The sequence below is a fragment of the Bos indicus x Bos taurus genome, chromosome 1 (genome assembly GCF_003369695.1).
Source record: "Bos indicus x Bos taurus breed Angus x Brahman F1 hybrid chromosome 1, Bos_hybrid_MaternalHap_v2.0, whole genome shotgun sequence".
NCBI lineage: Eukaryota > Metazoa > Chordata > Mammalia > Artiodactyla > Bovidae > Bos > Bos indicus x Bos taurus.
Window position 1 is genome coordinate 127,983,186 of NC_040076.1, and position 18,562 is coordinate 128,001,747.

Sequence of the window (18,562 nt, forward strand, 5' to 3'; positions counted from 1 at the left end):
TTCCTTATCTTCACCTACACAGTCTCTCCTTCGAATACCCTGGATCAGCCGGGGCTGGACCCCGCCACTTTTGCTTTTGTGACAATTGTTGTTATTCTCCCAACTGGTTAATGATTTCTCCTAGTGGCATCTTCTCAGGAGACTTGAGTCCACAGCTACCCCAGGTGAGCACTGATCTCTGTGTTTCTCTGTTCCAAATGAGCCTGGGAAGCTAACTCTCAAAGAACTATCAGTATCTACCATGTGTCACAGTGAAAGTATTTTTTGAAAACTCAGCTGGGGCGGTGGATGCAATGAGACAAGTGCATTGACCTACACCCTCCTTCTGCCGGAATTTAAATTGGAGCAGCCGTTTTGGAAAGCCACATAGGTTGGTCACTTTGCAACTGCTCATACCTTTTGGCCAAGTCATTTCACATCTAAAAACTGACTCCAGGAAAACGATACAAATTGCAAACCAACAAATATGTTCATCTAAGCATTATTTATTATTAAAACATTGAAAAAGAGTAAAGAAACTGGATGCCCAATCATCAGGAGACAAGCTAAGCCTGAATCTCTGCTTAGATGGACTGCTCTTTACAGTAAAGTATTAATTATGAACTGTTTTACGGATGGAAAAAATCTATACAATTAAATGATAAGTGAAAAAGGGAAAGTGTGGCCTTACTTTTGTTTCAAAACTTCATGGAAAAAGTGCTAGCAAAATGTCAGTGGTAGTTCTCTTTGGTGGGATTACAAAAGTGACTTCTTCATACTTTTCTATGCTGCCCAGTTTCCCACCAGGGGCGAGCAGTTCCTTTTCTATTCAGGTGGAAGGGAAGTATGTTCACATACTTGGAGATAAGCAGACTCGGGCTCACACCTCACTCTCAGGTAGCCAAGGGCCCTGACTCTCCGGGGCAGCCTGCGGAGGGCTCAGCAGAGGCTGTGTGAAACCAACCACTGCTTGGAGGGTACGAAAGCCTGCTGAATGGAGGCGGGTGTCCCGGTGAGCCCCGCACCTCCCTGTGCGGTCATCCCCACTCCTGGTTGAGTGCTTGCTCTGTGCCGACAGTCTGAGGACTGCCTTGTGAGATCCGCCCTCTCACACAGGCACAGTATTTATTTATTTGTCTATTTCAGCTGCACTGGGTCTTCACTGTGGTGCTCGGGTTTTCTCTATTTGTGGCTAATGTGGGCTTCTCCAGTTGCACTATGCAGGATTAGCTGCCCCACAATATGTGGGATCTTAGTTCCCTGAGCAGGGATTGAACCATGTCTCTGGCACTGGAAGGCTGATTCTTAATAAGTAGACCACCAGGGAAGTCCCTTAGGCACAGTATTTAATTCCCATTTTACAATGAAAATCTGACATCAAGTTTAAGTAATTCATCAAGGATCTCCTTCTTTCCCTCTCTCTCATAGTGGTGGGCAGAGGATTAAGACGAAACTTTGTATTTTTGAACTTAAATACCATTGTCATACATTCCTGTCAAATATCACTGAGGACAGTGGTAATATCACTGAGGACAGTGGTAATATCACTGGTGAAAAAGCTTTGGGATAAACATTCAGGGGACCTGGCTCCAGTCCCCACTCTGCCAACTCTTTACTCTTTAGGAATCAGTTTTTCCATCAGTTCAACGAAAGTGAGGATCTACAACCTAGCAATCTGAGAGAGACTAGCCAAGTGCTAGAAAGATACAGGGGACTGGAAGCCATCTGAAATGGATCCAGAATATCCCAAGAGGTGGCAATGCCACAAACTTAGTTACATGCTCATAATTTCAGCTTGAAAATCCATGGGGAGTGAGTAACCTTCATGTCCTAGTCACCCAGGCAAGTATCTGATAATCATGGTGTCATGAATGGAACACTCTATGCCGGGTAAGCTGTTAACTTCATCCACAGGCACTGCCTCTCCTCGAGGCCTCACTGCTACCGCCATGATATCTCAGGGGAGGAATTCAAGGGAAGGGAGGCCAAGGACCCCTGGTTGGAAGAGGTTGATTCTTGCGTTCAGACAGGTCAAATCACTTCCATGTCATCTATCCTCCCTGATGCCCTGTTTCCCTTCTTTCCCCCACAAGCAAAGAGTCTGGCAGGTGGAAGGGCCCTGGAGCCAATCTCCCTAAAGGCCTGGGGCCTGAATGAGTGGACCTCAACTCAGCAGTACTTTTTCTAATGTGCATGTGAAGAACTTCTTCAAGGAGCTGGGAAGGTCGCTGGGAGAAGTGATGGATAAGGGCCAACTGGAAAGCTCATTAGAATGGGAGCTGCTTCTGTGTCTGCCCTGAGGTCCTGTCTTCATTACTGGAGAACTGCTTTTGTAAACCTTGCCGTCAAGGGCCCACAATCCCTGGGAGTGCCCGCTCTCCTCTATATCTCAGGCTGTAAACCAACGTTGGAGGCAGAGGCCTGGCGAAGGACCATTACTCACTTTTAATGAGACAGCCAGGGAAATAAATTGGCATATGTTAGTAAAATGGCTCATCAAGGTGAGTAATTATCTTCATGGCTGGGGCAGTTTACCCTCTGATAAAGGAATTAGCATCTCCTCTCTCCCAGGGCTGTGGCTCTCCAGAACTAAGGCAGGAGGCCAAGGGCAGTTTGACCACTAGTTCTGGATGCCCTCCCCCCATCCAGTCCAGCTCTATAGCAAGGACTTGTCACTCCCCCAGTTCCAGAGCTCTCAGAGTCATAGACTTCACAGCTGACCATTGGAGACTGGAAAAATACAAAGCATTACTCTATATTTTATACAGTCGGGTGTGAGTGCCTGTGTGTGTGTGTGTGGTGGGGACAGATCAGCTACGTCACAGGGCCTTGTAGGAAAAGCTATCCAGAGCAGTTCTGGCAGGCTCTACAAATGAAATTACCTGCTTCTTAATCCTGAGCCAAACTTTAATTACAGTACAGTATTTTATCCTTTACTTCCTCATGCACTGATTTTGTGTCCCACAGAATTAACCTCTAGTGAGTGATGCCCAGGTGTGTGACTGACACTCGCCATGTGTTTGAGCATCTTATAAGGAAATGTCTCTATTATCACGTTATCTGCTTTATGAATATTGGTTTCATCTTTTGAGACAGATGATAAACTCCTGGATGCCAAGGATGAGGGAATCTGTAACAATTCCCAGGATGCAGAGCACTCTGTTGCAGGGTATGTTTCTCCCTGGTCTCAACATCAGGAAGTCTGGGAAGCGCTGAAGATTTGCAAGCAGGTGACTGATGGTATTTCCCTCTAGGCACTGGCTACCAGGAGGCTCATGGCTGAGTCACTGCCCACCCCTGGGTCTGGTTCAGGGCACGCTTTGTGCACCACCTTCATCCTTGATGCTGCCTTTCTAGTTTTTTTTTTTTTTTTTTTTTTAATTTTGCTAGATGGTAAGCTCCATGTGGATAGGCCCGCTTATGCTATGACTTCCCTTCTCTCTCTATTCCCAGTTTCCAGACTGTGCCTGGCACTTAATAAACATTGACAGAGTGGATGAACCTCAGGTTATACAAAGTTTACGTCTTTGAGCAGTTAAATCTTGTTTAAAATAAAATAAGGATAATATACATATGACCACACACTCATGCTAGTAATGAAACAACGTAGTTGGCAAATAATTATCATTTGATTAATATCAAATTATTGAGAGTTGAAATGGGCTGAGCTGCCTGGGCCTCTGCTTTTGGTGTTTATACCGGAATGAGTTTTAAAAATAATGCTGATGGGGAAATATCCAATGGCTTTCTAAGTTTAGTTTGAGATTGGGGTATAGTGGGACGGGTCTTTCATTCCTCATTCCAATTAGGGGAGAAATTCTAAAAAAACATTGGCAAGAATGGATCAAGATGATGTGGCACATATATACAATGGAATATTACTCAACCACAAAAGTGATGGAACTGTGCTGTTTGCAAAGACATGGATGGACCTAGAGACTGTTATACAGAGTGAAGCAAGTCAGAAAGAGAAAAACAAATACTGCATATTAATTCATATATGTGGAACCTGGAAAAATGACACAGATGAACCATTTACAAAACAGAAATAGAGGCACAAATGCAGAGAACAAGTGTATGGATATCAAGAGGGGAAGGGAGGGTGGGATGAACTGGGAGATTGGGATTGACATATATACACCACTATGTGTAAAACAGATAACTCATTAGAGCCTATGTATAGCACAGGGAACTCTACTCAATGCTCTGACCTAAATGGGAAGGAAATCCAAAAAAGAGGGGATATACGTACATGTGCAGGGGACTCACTTTGCTGTACAGCAGAAACTAACACAACATTGTAAAGCAACTATAATAAAAATTAAGAAACAAATCAAAAACCAAACAAAATTGGCAAGAGCTTTAAAGATTCCTATAGTTTAGAAAATCTACAGCTTAGAAGGTGTTTCCAAAACCTCCACCTGTTCTTTTAGCGTCTCTTTGGGAGCAGACGGTTTTGGTGCAGAAGTGATGTTACAGTTTGTTATACAGGAAACTAAGATGTGGCTGAGTTGATGGTATGGCTCACGCTTGAATGACAGCAGGAAAATTCTACCAGAAAACCAACCTGTCTTCGGCATCCAGATACACAGCATCATGAGTTCTATAGACTCTTCACTAAAGAGGTTTACAAGGGATCTTGGGGTGTTTTGGAGAAGGGAATGGGAACCCACTCCAGTACTCTTACCTGGAGAATTCCATGGATAGAGGAGCCTGGCAGGCTACAGTCCATTGGGTCGCAAAGAGTCAGACACAACTGAGTGACTAACACTTTTACTTTAGACCTGACTGGGCTGCTAATTATGTGAAGTCATCCCTTCTAGTGCAGGGAATGTACTCAAGTTCTGGGTACAGAGCCTAGATCAGGGGTGGCAGGGAGGCATCACTTGGCCAAGTACATTCAGAGCCTGAACTTGACCTTTCAGAGGGGTGGGGGGTGGAGCTGTTCCCTGCTCCCATCCACCGGGGTTCTCTAAGGACACTCACCATTCCTGTCGATGGCAAAAGGCACATCAGTTGTGACGATTTCATAGTTGCAAATCTGGCTGTACTGGGGGGAGCAGTCTTCGTCGATGGCCTCCACTTGCAGGATGCTGTCATAGATCTTGCCCTCCGTCACGATAGCCTTGTAGGCCGGCTCTTTGAAGGTGGGAGCAAACTCATTGACGTCCTTCACCTGGATATGGACCACGGCCCTAGGACAACACACAGGAAAGGAAGAGAGGCCAGTAATGAAAGAATTGCACCAGACTCCTGCACTTCCCATGGGCACTGATTCAGGCCCCAAGGCCACGAGAATGGAGAAATCATGACAACTGGGTTGGCTGTTGTCTGAGGGCCCTGTCCCCCCGTCCACTGAGATGCCTCTGCCTGTCCTGCCCCAATCCTTTGAGATGAATTCACCCCAGAGAGATACCCCCCACCCAGCTTCTTTGACCTTCCTTGTTACCCAGCTTTAGGCAACGCATTTCCTCTAGAATTCAGTGGTCTCCAAGCTTTTTGGCACCAGGGACCAATTTCGTGGGAGATAGTTTTTCCATGGACCGGGGGGTGGGTCCATGGGGGTGGGGAGGGGATGGTTTCAAGATGATTCAATCACATTACACTTATTGTGCACTTTATTTCTATTATTATTACATCAGCTCCACCTCAGATCACCAGGCATTAGATCCTGGAGGTTAGGAATCCCTGCATCTCTCTGGCTCATTTGTTCATTCACACTCCACTCAGTAAGAACTGAGCCACCCTTCAGTTCAGGTCAGTTCAGTCGCATCCGACTCTTTGTGACCCCATGGACTATAGCACGTGAGGCTTCCCTGTCCATCACCAACTCCCATATCTTGCTCAGACTCATGTTCATCAAGTCGGTGATGCCATCCAACTATCTCATCCCCTATTGTCCCCTTCTCCTCCTGCCATCAATCTTTCCCAGAATCAGGGTCTTTTCCAATGAGTCAGTTCTTCGCATCAGGTGGCCAAAGTATTGAGCCACTCTTACTCTGACCCAATTTGAGAGAGTTATAACCCCAAATGAGGCTTCCTTGGTGGCTCAGATGGTAAAGAATCTGCCTGTAATGCAGGAGGCCACGGTTCAATCCCTGGGTCAGGAAGATATCCTGGAGAATGAAATAGCAATGCACTCCAGTATTCTTGCCTGGAGAATTTCATGGACAGAGAAGCCTGGTGGGCTACAGTCCACGGGGTTGCAAAGAGTTGGACACAACTGAGCGACTACCACTTTTACACTCTATAACCCCTAAAAGAAAGGCGCTGACTGACAGAAGCATACGGCCTGGCAGAAATCCAGGGAAAGGTTCCAACTCGTTCTGCAGGGATGGGTTGGATCATGGAAAGCTTCCTAGAGGAAGTGACAACTGACCTCAGTCCTGATAGTAAAGTCCGAGTATCTGCACGTGAAGCAGAGGGGTAGAAAATGACCCATGCTTATGCCTGCAGGGGCCTGTGGACCTAGCCAGCGGTCTGGCAGGCTGCAGCTTCAAGGAGTGATACGCATGCGTATCGAAACAGACAGTCAGGCAGGGGAGGGCAGCAGTCAGCTCCATCAGGTCACTCACTTGTGAGATTTCTTCCAGGCTGTCTCCCGGGGCCCCGTGCCACAGTCATAGGCCTGGATGATGAACGTGTACTCCTTCTGCAGCTCACAGTCAATGGGGCTCTTGGCACGGAGCCGGCCTTCTCCAGATGTCTTGTTGAGTACCACAGCCTCAAAGGGCAACTCCTGGCCATGTATCTTGAATGCACAGATTTCTCCTGCAGGAGGACAGAAGGAGACAGAAAGCGTCTTAAGAACAGCCAGACTGCACACAGAGCTTCGACTGGACCAGACTTGCAAACCCAAAAGCCCTAGGCCATTTCCCTCCACACAGATAATTGTCAAGCTGGAAGCAGCCTTTAGGGAGCCAGTGGTAACACCGGAATGTCCCCCATCCAGTGCAGCTGGCAGAAAAAGCAAGGGGGTGGGGAGGGCGGTCATCACGCAGGGGAGCTGGCTGTTCATCCCAGTTTGCCAGTTTTCCTGGCAGGTTTCTCGCCTGCCCTCTGCCCAGAATGAGATTAAGGAATTTGACCACAGTCAAAAGACAAATGACTACAGAGGAAAGGAGAAAAAGGCCAAAGCTTTCACTGTCTTTTGTTCTGTGACAACATCCTCGATTCTTGAAAGTGTGCTCTGTGAAGCAGTGACCTGGGCATCCCTGGGGAGCTTGTTAGAATTACAGGCTCCTAGGATCTGGACCCTGGACCTCTTGAGTCAGGAGCTACATCTTTTTTATTTATTTATTTTTTAGTATGTCCATTATATCTTTTTTTTTAAGTATAGTTGAGTTATAATATTGTGTTAATTTCTGCTGTATAGCCAAGTGACTTAGTTATACATACGTATATATGTATATACATTCTTTTTTATATTCTTCTGCATTACAGTTTATCACAGCATATTGAATATCATTCCCTGTGCTATAGTAGGACCTTGTTTTTTTATCTATCCTATATACAACAGTTTGCCTCTGCTAACTTAATTAGGGTCCCCAGGTGACCTGTTTGCTCAGTCGGTGTGAGCAGCACTGCTCTGCTCTGCCCTTTACTCCTGGTTTAAGCACCCCACATTCCTGCAACCCCCTTCACGTCTCTCACCCACTACTTCTCTGTGGGGACTGGGACGGACACCACTCTGAGCTTGCCATCTTCTCTCCAAACAGTGGAGGTGAGTCTATGTGAATTTCAGAATTCCCATGGAGCCTGAGAAACCACCTTCTTAAAGAACTGACTATGCTGTAAAATGAATGCATTTCTCTCCCCCAGCTGGGTTCATGTGTTATTATACCTTTTTCTCTGCATTAAAACGATAAAGCAACGAAAATATCTTCTTTACCTCAACTGGCAAATATTGACTTCTTGAACCCTGACTCTGAGCCCTGTAGTAAGTGTTCTGGAAAGTACTAAAGGTTTGAGACACATTCTCTTCCTGTGTTGAGGGAACTTATAGACTTCTTGGGGAGACAATATGTAGATATCCAGAAGGACCATTCATAGTGCAAAGAGCTGGGTGAGCATCATGTGACATGGGCATCAAGGGGTCCAGGCTGCTGGTGAATAAAATGTAGGCTTGAGCCCAAGGGCCTGAGTCATGTTCCAGGTTTGCTACTTTCTAGCTGATTTAGTCAAATTATGTTGACTCGCTGGGTTTCAACTGTGTCATCAGTAACAGCACCAGGAGATGATGTTGCAGGGAGAGCATCTACCTGGCATGCCCCAATCCCGGTCTGACATTGTCCCAGCTGCACTGCTGGGACCAGGGTGAGGTGCCTACTGTATATATTTTAATGGGGTCCTCACATTCAGAGTGACCAGGCACCTGCCCAGCTGCTCCAAAGAACAGACACCATGAGAAGAAGGGATAACATGATTGCATGTCTGCTCTGCCCAGGCATCCAGCTTTGTACCCCCACCCAGGTGATCTGCTTTAATCATCCCAATAAACCTGCAAGGCAGACATTTTATACCAATTAGTACAAATTAACAACAAAAAGGATCAGAGAAGTTATTGCTTGCTCAAGGTCACAGAGTGAAAGTTGGTATAAACCCTGGATATGGCTGAGTCCTAACTCCACACCCTTTCTGCTTCACTGCACCATCTCCAAGCAGCCTTCTCAGAGGACCACCACAGGAATTGCTTCTGGTAACATTCTAAAACCCTGTTCAAGCCTCGCTCAGGAGAGAAAGCCCCCATTTTACATAGAGGAAGCATGCGCTGATCTCTTACTAACAATGTTTTCTGAGATGGCCAATCAATACCAATTTTACCTTTAGGCTTTTGTTTTTTATTATTTCATCGATCCTCAATTTCATTATGAACACTCCATTTTCACTACATTCCCTCCTGGCCATTTCTCAAATGTAGTCATGGAATAATGAACAAGACAGACAGTTTGTGGGCCAGGCTCTAACAAGAAGGTTGCTTCCCTTTCTGTCACTGCACTGCCTCTTGGACAAGACTAGGTCTACAGCCTTCAAGGTGGGAGAAGGGGTTTCATCCCACCCTCAAGTTTCATTTCTGCTCTGAATTGGCTGGGCTTGAAGAGATGGACTTCTGACATGCCTGCCTTGAGATTCTATCTCAAGATGAATGCCAGTTACGGGAATACTAGCAGTAAATGTGCCCAGATTAGTTCTAGGGTATTCTCTGAAGTTCCCAACTATTGCCACAATTCTAAGACTCATTGGATCCTTTCTCTTTGAAAAGTCCAATTAAACTGAACGTGAATGAGGGCAATTCTCTGTTAGAGACACTCGATCTCATCTAGAGTAGTCCTCAAGGCTCAGAAATCCTGAACCAGAAGAAAGGAGAGGAAGGAGGAAAAGGCAAAGGAGGAAGGGGAGATCCAGACACAGGGGAGGCTGAGAAAAGTAAACCTCAGGGCCACATATTTTCATGAAACTAAATGCAGCTCAGTTCAACTCCACAGAGCCAGTATTTTTTGAGTAACTGCTGGACCTGGAGACACAAAGAAAACAACTTGGATACCTTAAGGCAGTGGTCCCCAATGCTTTTGGTACCAGGAATTGATTTCGTGGAAGATGATTTTTCCACAGATTGGGGATGTCAGGGGGACGGTTTCAGGATGATTCAAGTCATTACATTTATTGTGCACCCCATTTCTAATTCAATGTCACCACTGATCTGACAAGAGGCAACTGGTCTGTGGCCCAGAGGTTGGGGATCCCTCCCTTAGGGCATAAAGATACCCAATCCTCAAGTCCTCATTACCTCCTAGAAGAGACAGTGAAGTTCACAAGGGCTATGCCATGCTCACCTAGTCTGCACCAGCTCAGACTGAGATGGGACTTAGCCTCCTTTGAACAAAAACTAGAATTCACCCTAGTGAAATACATCACCCTCATTGATCCCACCTCTTCATCTGACTCTTGTGTTCTGGCTGCAAACGTTCATTCATTTATTCACCCATTCATCCATCTCATAAATATTTATTAGGAACTATGCTCCCAGCACTGATGAAATAGTGATGATCAAACCCCACCCAGTCCTGGGGTGATAGCAGTCCAGTGTAGGAGGAAGTTAAGGAATTATATAATCACCTGCTGTCAGGAAGGATGGTGATGGTGATATGTGCATTGAAGGAGGTGCTGAGTCCTGACCTGGGGAGACTGGGCAGGGAGGTCTAAGATAGATGTGATGGCTGAGCTGAGATCACAGGAAGAGAAAAAGGGAGACACTCAGGCCACAGGAGAGTAAACTGAGTTTCAAGCAGGGGGGGTAACACATGGGAGTGCCCTTCAGCAGGAAGGGACGAGGGACTGCAGAGACCCGTGTGGCAGGAGTAGAGGCAATGGGGCAGGGCCAGCGTCATGGATTTGCAACCGGAGAGGCACTCAGGGGCCGTGTGCTCAAGAGGGCCCTAAGCATGGTTGAAATCTCTGCTGCTGCCACACTGAAATTCTTAATAATGTTATCTTTGAACTTGGGTTTTGTAAATGAAATCTGATGGAACAAAGGAGTCTTTCTTAAGCAATGGAGGTGCTCCCTATTCAGTGCTCCGCATTCGTATCTAGTGGTCAGGATATGCCATGAGCAGAGTATTCTAGTGGACCCATGATGTGGAGAAGGAGATTCAGGAACCTCAGCAAGAGCAAGGTGAGCATGTGACGTCTACAACTGAGTAATCCACTAGGCAGGGAGCTGATAACTCCATGAGGCTACCCTTTCTGTTTAAATGAAAATTGAACACAGAATGAAGACAAGTGACCAAAGAACCCTGTCATATCCTCTGTTACTATATTCCTCCCTGTAGTAGCCAATCACTTAGGCTGAAAAGGATGACAGAGAGATAAAGATAAAACCACCCATTATTCCTTTTCTTTTTATACCATCCTTATACCAGCAAGCCAAAGGTGACAGAACATTGGTAGAATATATGTATATGAAGAAGTGAAACACTGAGGAAACCAGAAGGGAAAGAGACACGTGTACCCCAATGTTCATCGCAGCACTGTTTATAATAGCCAAGACATGGAAGCAACCTAGATGTCCATCAGCAGATGAATGGATAAGAAAGCTGTGGTACATATACACAATGGAGTATTACTCAGCCATTAAAAAGAATACATTTGAATCAGTTCTAATGAGGTGGATGAAACTGGAGCCTATTATACAGAGTGAAGTAAGCCAGAAGGAAAAACATAAATACAGTATTCTAACGCATATATATGGAATTTAGAAAGATGGTAACAATAACCCTGTGTACGAGACAGCAAAAGAGACACTGATGTATAGAACAGTCTTATGGACTCTGTGGGAGAGGGAGAGGGTGGGAAGATTTGGGAGAATGACATTGTAACATGTAAAATATCATGTAAGAAACGAAAAAAAAAAAAAAAAAGAAAACAGTTGAGTATTGCTTGTGTAGCATTTACACTGCTCTGGTGAAGAATAAAATACGCATGCATACCTGAGCTAGGACATGCAAATTCTGTAATTTTCAGAGATGATGCATAGCAGTTAACTGCTCTTCTATTTGCATTTGAAACTGCCATTGCATAGTATAAAGATAAATGGTAGAAATTATGCTAATAATTTAAATTTTTAATTTTTCTTTACTTAGAATCACATCAAATAGCAAATTAAAAACATAGCAAGTTGAAAGAGAGACTGAAAGACAGGAATGTGCTGGGACAGAGTCCTGAGGAAGAAGCATATTTAAAATTGCAGTTCCCAACCTTTGTGAGTGACACATTGGGCTGTCTTGATCTTTTGTGAGGCCTGTCACCAGAATTTGTTATTACTAATAAAGCACAGTAGTAGGAGGATGATGTATTTAAAAGATCAGACCTAATGGCTTCCATATAGAAAATATCACTTTTAAAATCTTGCTTTCCAATCCGCTTTCCTGGGCGGGACAGTTGGTGTGTGACCTGTGTGTGGGAATTCAATGCACAGGTGCACATGCACTTGGGATCAGCAATAGACTCTGGTGAAATGGGGCCAGCAGCATGGGGCATTAGCTGGGGCCTAGGGTGGTTGAATTCTGCTTCACTGAGAGCCCCTAGAGGGGCCAGATCAGTAGAGGAGCCCCTGCAGTGTCGTGGGGGCGGTTGTCACGTGGCTCCAGCCCCTCATCACCTCCCTCCTTCTCACAAATACCTTTTCCTCTGCCGCAACACACCATATGACACATCAGCAGAAATTGGTGTAGTTATCTCTTGAAAAAAACTCTCTCTTAATTCCTCCCATAAGATTCTAGGGAAAATGAATGAATGAAAAAATAGATGAAATTGATGAATGAATGAATTAATGAAACTGATTTTTATAATATATTTTCTTCATACCCTTGAATACCCTTGACCAACAGATTGGGTTGATTTCATTTTTCAGGTGCAAAACAGGAGCCTCAGACAGATTAAGTGGTTGACCCAAGGTCTCTTTAATAGTAAGAAGTGGATCAAGAACTGAGTTCTAGGCCCTTTGAATGTAAATCCTGTGCCCTCTGTCCTTCATGTTGCTTATCACTGGGTGGGTATGATGTTCTAGGAGAGGGGATTTCAAAGTGTGATCTGTACACCCCTTGGGTCCCTAAGGACCTTTCTGCAAGGCCCTCAAAGTCAAAACCATCATATTAACACTAAGATGTTATGTGACTTTTACCCTGTTGATATTTGCACTGATGGTATAAAAGCAATGGTGAATAAAAGTGCTGATGCCTTAGTAGCACCTGACTGCATTCTATGTGACAGGTAGTCAACTGTAAAAATAAAGGAAGAAGTCCAATTTCACTTAAGAATGTCTTTAACAATGCAGTAAATATTGCCAATTTTCATAAATCTCAATCCTTGAGTACATGTATTTTAATATTCTGCATAACAAAATGGAAAGTACTCATAAAGCATCTTTGTAGAGCAAAGAATGGTAGGAAAAGCATCTGTGTGATTTAAGTTGAGTGGGAGCTAAACTAGGATGTTTTCATAGGAGATGCTACTTTTACTTGAAAAGAATGACTGACAGACAAACTATGTTTATTTAAATGAGTGTGTGGCAGGCTTTCTTTTAAAGTAAGTCTGTCACTTCAAGGAAAAGAACTCATCATAGTGGTTAACCAATGATAAATTTGAGACTTCAATTTTGGAAAATCTGTGTCTGCCACAGACAGTGTGACAATTTACCAATGCTTTAATACTTTTCTGATGAAATGAGTAGTGGTATTAAGGAATGTAAATGTTGATAGGGTATAATGAAGTATGTCAACTTTTGAAAGATCTACTTAGCCTGAAATCAATATCTCCTAAATGACCAATGCATATTGTTATGCAGAATGTATGAGTAAAAGATTCATTCAAAGTGTGAAATGGAGCAATGGATTTTAATACAGCAGTATATAATAAGTTCATCAATGTGATTTCAGATTCTTTATGGTAGCTAAACTTTAAGAAACTGTTACTGGTATACATGCATTCCCCATCCTGAACCCTCCTCCCTCCTCCCTCCCCATACCATCCCTCTGGGTCGTCCCAGTGCACCAGCCCCAAGCATCCAGTATCGTGCATCACACCTGGACTGGCGACTTGTTTCATATATGATATTATACATATTTCAATGCCATTCTCCCAAATCATCCCACCCTCTCCCTCTCCCACTGAGTCCAAAAGACTGTTCTATACATCAGTGTCTCTTTTGCTATCTTGTATACAGGGTTATTGTTACCATCTTTCTAAATTCCATATATATGCGTTAGTATACTGTATTGGTGTTTTTCTTTCTGGCTTACTTCACTCTGTATAATAGGCTCCAGTTTCATCCACCTCATTAGAACTGATTCAAATGTATTCTTTTTAATGGCTGAGTAATACTCCATTGTGTATATGTACCATGGCATTCTTATCCATTCATCTGCTGATGGGCATCTAGGGTGCTTCCATGTCCTGGCTATTATAAACAGTGCTGCGATGAACATTGGGGTACATGTGTCTCTTTCCCTTCTGGTTTCCTCAGTGTGTATGCCCAGCAGTGGGATTGCTGGATCATAAGGCAGTTCTATTTCCATTTTTTTAAGGAATCTCCACACTGTTCTCCATAGTGGCTGTACTAGTTTGCATTCCCACCAACAGTGTAAGAGGGTTCCCTTTTCTCCACACCCTCTCCAGCATTTATTGCTTGTAGATTTTTAGATCGCAGCCATTCTGACTGGCATGAAATGGTACCTCATAGTGGTTTCGATTTGCATTTCTCTGATAATGAGTGATGTTGAGCATCTTTTCATGTGTTTGTTAGCCATCTGTATGTCTTCTTTGGAGAAATGTCTATTTAGTTCTTTGGCCCATTTTTTGATTGGGTCATTTATTTTTCTGGAGTTGAGCTGGAGGAGTTGCTTGTATATTTTTGAGTTCAGTTGTTTGTTGCTCCATTTGCTATTATTTTCTCCCATTCGGAAGGCTGTCTTTTCACCTTGCTTATAGTTTCCTTTGTTGTGCAGAAGTTTTTAAGTTTAATTAGGTCTCATTTGTTTATTTTTGCTTTTATTTCCAATATTCTGGGAGGTGGGTCATAGAGGATCCTGCTGTAATGTATGTCGGAGAGTGTTTTGCCTATGTTCTCCTCTAGGAGTTTTATAGTTTCTGGTCTTATGTTTAGATCTTTAATCCATTTTGAGTTTATTTTTGTGTATGGTGTTAGAAAGTGCTCTAGTTTCATTCTTTTACAAGTGGTTGACCAGTTTTCCCAGCACCACTTGTTAAAGAGATTGTCTTTAATCCATTGTATATTCTTGCCTCCTTTGTCAAAGATAAGGTATCCATAGGTGCGTGGATTTATCTCTGGGCTTTCTATTTTGTTCCATTGACCTTTATTTCTGTCTTTGTGCCAGCACCATACTGTCTTGATGACCGTGGCTTTGTAGTAGAGCCTGAAGTCAGGCAGGTTGATTCCTCCAGTTCCATTCTTCTTACCTGTGGCAGATTCATTTTGATATATGGCAAAACCAATACAATATTGTAAAGTTAAATAAAATAAAATTTAAAAAAATAAATAAAATAAAATTGATTGATGTAGAAGAAAAAAAAAAGAAACTATTACTGGGACTTCCTTGGTAGTCCAGTGGTTGAGAGTCTGCCTGTCGATGTAAGGGGGTATGGGTTTGATCCCTGGTCTGGGACGATCTCACATGCCTCAGAGCAACAAAGCCCGTGTACCACAACTACCGAGCCCGCACTCTAGAGACTTGGGGGGCACAACAAGAGAAGACGCCACAATGAGAAGCTCACACACCACAACTGGAAAGTGCCCCTGCACGCTACAACTGGAGAAAGCCGACTTGCAGCAATGAAGACCCAGCGCAGCCAAAATAAGGAATAATTTACAAAAGAAGCTATTACTTACAGCCTTCTGGCGCAGTATCAGAGAAGAATAGCTACGATTATCTGAAAAGATTAAAATACTCCTCTCTTTTCCAACTATATACCTGAGTGAGGCCCTATTTTTTTCTTCACATACTTTAACCTATGCAGCATATCACAACAGATTGAAGGGAGGGAAGTTATGAGGGTCTAGCTGTCCTCTATTGAAGCAGACATTGAAGAGACTGCAAAAATGTGCACGGCACCACTCTTCACACTAATTTTGTTTTGGAAAATCTATTTTTTGGGTCAAATCAGTTATATATGTTAACCTGTAATGAGTTTATTATTGTGATTAAAAAAATAAGTTAATAAATTAGCATTTGGAATCTTCTCAATTTTTGTTTCGAATACAGTAAATATCAGTAGATATAACCCAAAGTGTCATTAGCAATGAAATGTTTAAAGTGGTCATGAAACAAAAACGTTTATCATTTACCAACCATAAATCATTTACCATGATTTGCCAGCCAGATCATGATTCCATATTCTATTCCTAGTACTTGCAACATGACCCACCACCTGTCAGAAAACTCCTGATCTCAGAGCAACTCAGTTTCCACTGCATTGCACAGCTGAGGCATTTGTAATAAGAAGAACCAGGCAGAGCTTGATATCAACAAGGTGCTGGGGGTGGGGCTTCATTTCCACATCTTCATTCAAGCATGGATGGTTAACTTCTGGCTCTGCAGCCAGACAGGCTGGACTGGAATCCTCCATTATCTACATGTGTGACCTTGGGCAAATCAGTTATCTCTCTGTGACTGCTTTCTCATCTATGAACTGGCATGATATTAGTAACAGTTATTCATAGCGTTCTTGGTTGTTGGAAGGATTAAATGAGTTAATACATGCAAAGCACTTAACAGTGCTTGCCATGAGGTAAGTACTATATATATGTTAGTGCTTACTATTGTTATTATATTGAAGAAAAGCCACACACTTCTGGCAAAGTCCCTGTTCATGTTTGAGAATGGAAGAGGCCAAATGTGGAGTTCATTTCACCATCAGAAATATTTTCAATGTGTGTCACATGTGTCATTAAAAACAGTCTGAGGGCTTCCCTTATGGTCTAGGGGTTAAGAATCCACCTGCCAATGCAGGGGACATGGGTTTGATCCTTGGTCCGGGAATATTCCTCATGCCATGGAGCAACTAAGCCTATGGGCCACAGCTACTGAAGCTCGAATGCACCAGTGTCTGTGCTCCACGATGAGAGAAGCCACCGCAATGAAAATCCTGCACACCACAACTGGAGAGCAGCCTCTTCTTGCTATAATTTGAGAAAGCCCCATGTGCAGTAATGAAGACTCAGCACAGCCAAAAACAAATAAAAGTTAAAAAAAAAGAGCATTTGCCTAGCAAGCAAACAGTCTGGCGACTCCTTGAAGTAAGTACTTTACATTTATCAGTCACAGCTTAACAACTTTCCTGGATATTGTTGGCCAATGACTGCATCCTGTGAATCCGCAAAATCTCGTCCAGGGCCAGTCCTGCTTCATGGGGAGAGATTTTGGGGGGTGGGGTTTGTGTGTCGGTCTGATTTTGCTCATCACAGTGACAGGAGGTTGCTAATGGCCTTTACTGGGCAGGAGTCAAGGGTGCCAAGGGCTTTCCTGGTGGCTCATTTGGTAAAGAACCTGCCTGCCAATTCAGGAGACACAAGAGACATAAGTTTGATCCCTGGATTGGGAAGATCTCCTGGAGAAGGAAATGGCAACTAGCTCTAGTATTCTTGCCTGGAAAATCCCATGAATGGTGGAGCCTAGCAGGCTACAGTACCCAAAGAGTCCCAAAGAGTCAGACATGACTGAGCGACTGAGCGTGTACGCACGTAAGGGTGCTAAACGTTGTGTCCTGAGCGGGCCAGTCTTATACCACTGAGAACAGTCTCACCCAAAATGGCCATAGCATCACCTTGACAAACACTGCATCCCAAGCGCGCAGATAGAATTGTTGGAACAAACATCAGGCCAGGTTTATGACCCCAGGTTTGAGGAAAATGATAGATACTGTCAAGGCTTCTGCTTCAGATTGGTGAGGTCCCTGCCAATGGAGGATGGAACCATCTGCTCTGAGCTGTATCCTCTGTCCTCCCAGTACACACACTTGGCAGGCAGGGAATACTGACCACACCACCTGGGGGCTGGGCAGAAGGGTTTCTTAAAGTGTGCTCCACACCTCTATGTGGAGCCACCTGTAGTCACATAAGGTGTAATAAAAAAAGGACAGGACAAATGCTAATCACACCAAGTGGTAATCATGCACAGAACATCAAATCAAGGCTGAACATATACTTTAAAAAAAAAGGTTGATTTTAAGCCCTCCCACTTCAAATAAAAACTTGAAATTTCCAAAAGTGAAAAGTTGAAGGGAAAGATTCAATGGAGTATCCCTGAACTTGGCTGCCCCCTCATGTATCTAGGTGGCAGGAAGATTTCAGATCAACCAACACAGGCAGCTGGCCTTGCACTGAGCCCCAGCCCTGCTCTTCTTATCTGTAAGACCTTGAGTGTATCCCAAGTTCCTATTCACAACTGAGGATATAGCCATGCCTAATCCTGAACGTTCAGTGAGGCTGCACTGACACCTTAAAACGAACTTTGGAAAGCATAAAAGTCTATCTACTTTTTATTATTACAATTATAATAAATCCTGCCTGAAGACCTGCAGCAGCTAGAAGCATATTGGCAACTTACTTTGTTTCTATTAGAAACCAAAGGTGGCGGTGGGGGAATGTCACCATTTACAGTTATCTACTCAGTATTGAGCAAAAATAAAATATACTCTCTTATTTCAAAAGTCATTTTCATTTTCCTAAAGCTTTGTGCTAAATAAAAGTCCCCCTCCTTTTGGAAGATTAACACAGTGGTTATGTTTTTGCTGAAAAACCAATGAAGTTAATGCATTTTTTCCTTCTTCAACAATATTATTGAAAGAATAGATGGTGTAGCAACCAACATTTATGCTAAGAGATTTGGAGTCATCCCCAGGGTTCAGTGAGTCACAACTGGGTCACAAAGAGCTTGGAGAGATGACAGGCAACCATTTGGTTGGAGCCCATGGTCTGGAGGTGAAGGACTCCCAAGTACAAAAACATGCTATGGTTATCATTCACTCATCACATCTTCCCCAGGTATAACAAAATAAAATAAGAAGAAAA

The 18,562-nt window shown here is 43.6% G+C and overlaps 1 protein-coding gene and 1 long non-coding RNA gene across 3 annotated transcripts in view; one reads left to right on the forward strand and one right to left on the reverse strand.

Annotated features, from left to right (window-relative positions):
- Window positions 1-3,526, forward strand: part of LOC113894442 — a 31,108-nt gene extending 27,582 nt beyond the window's left edge. Inside the window, exons 4-5 of the long non-coding RNA XR_003511578.1 lie at window positions 2,073-2,480; window positions 3,076-3,526. This is a non-coding gene — a long non-coding RNA (uncharacterized LOC113894442). The remainder of the gene's footprint in view (window positions 1-2,072; window positions 2,481-3,075) is intronic.
- Window positions 1-18,562, reverse strand: part of CLSTN2 (calsyntenin 2) — a 725,154-nt gene that overhangs the window by 173,253 nt on the left and 533,339 nt on the right. For both annotated transcript variants that reach the window (XM_027544855.1, XM_027544864.1), the window contains exons 3-4: window positions 6,555-6,750; window positions 4,966-5,174 (exon numbers count right to left, since the gene is read on the reverse strand). In XM_027544855.1, the coding sequence (XP_027400656.1) occupies window positions 4,966-5,174; window positions 6,555-6,750 (405 nt within the window). The remainder of the gene's footprint in view (window positions 1-4,965; window positions 5,175-6,554; window positions 6,751-18,562) is intronic.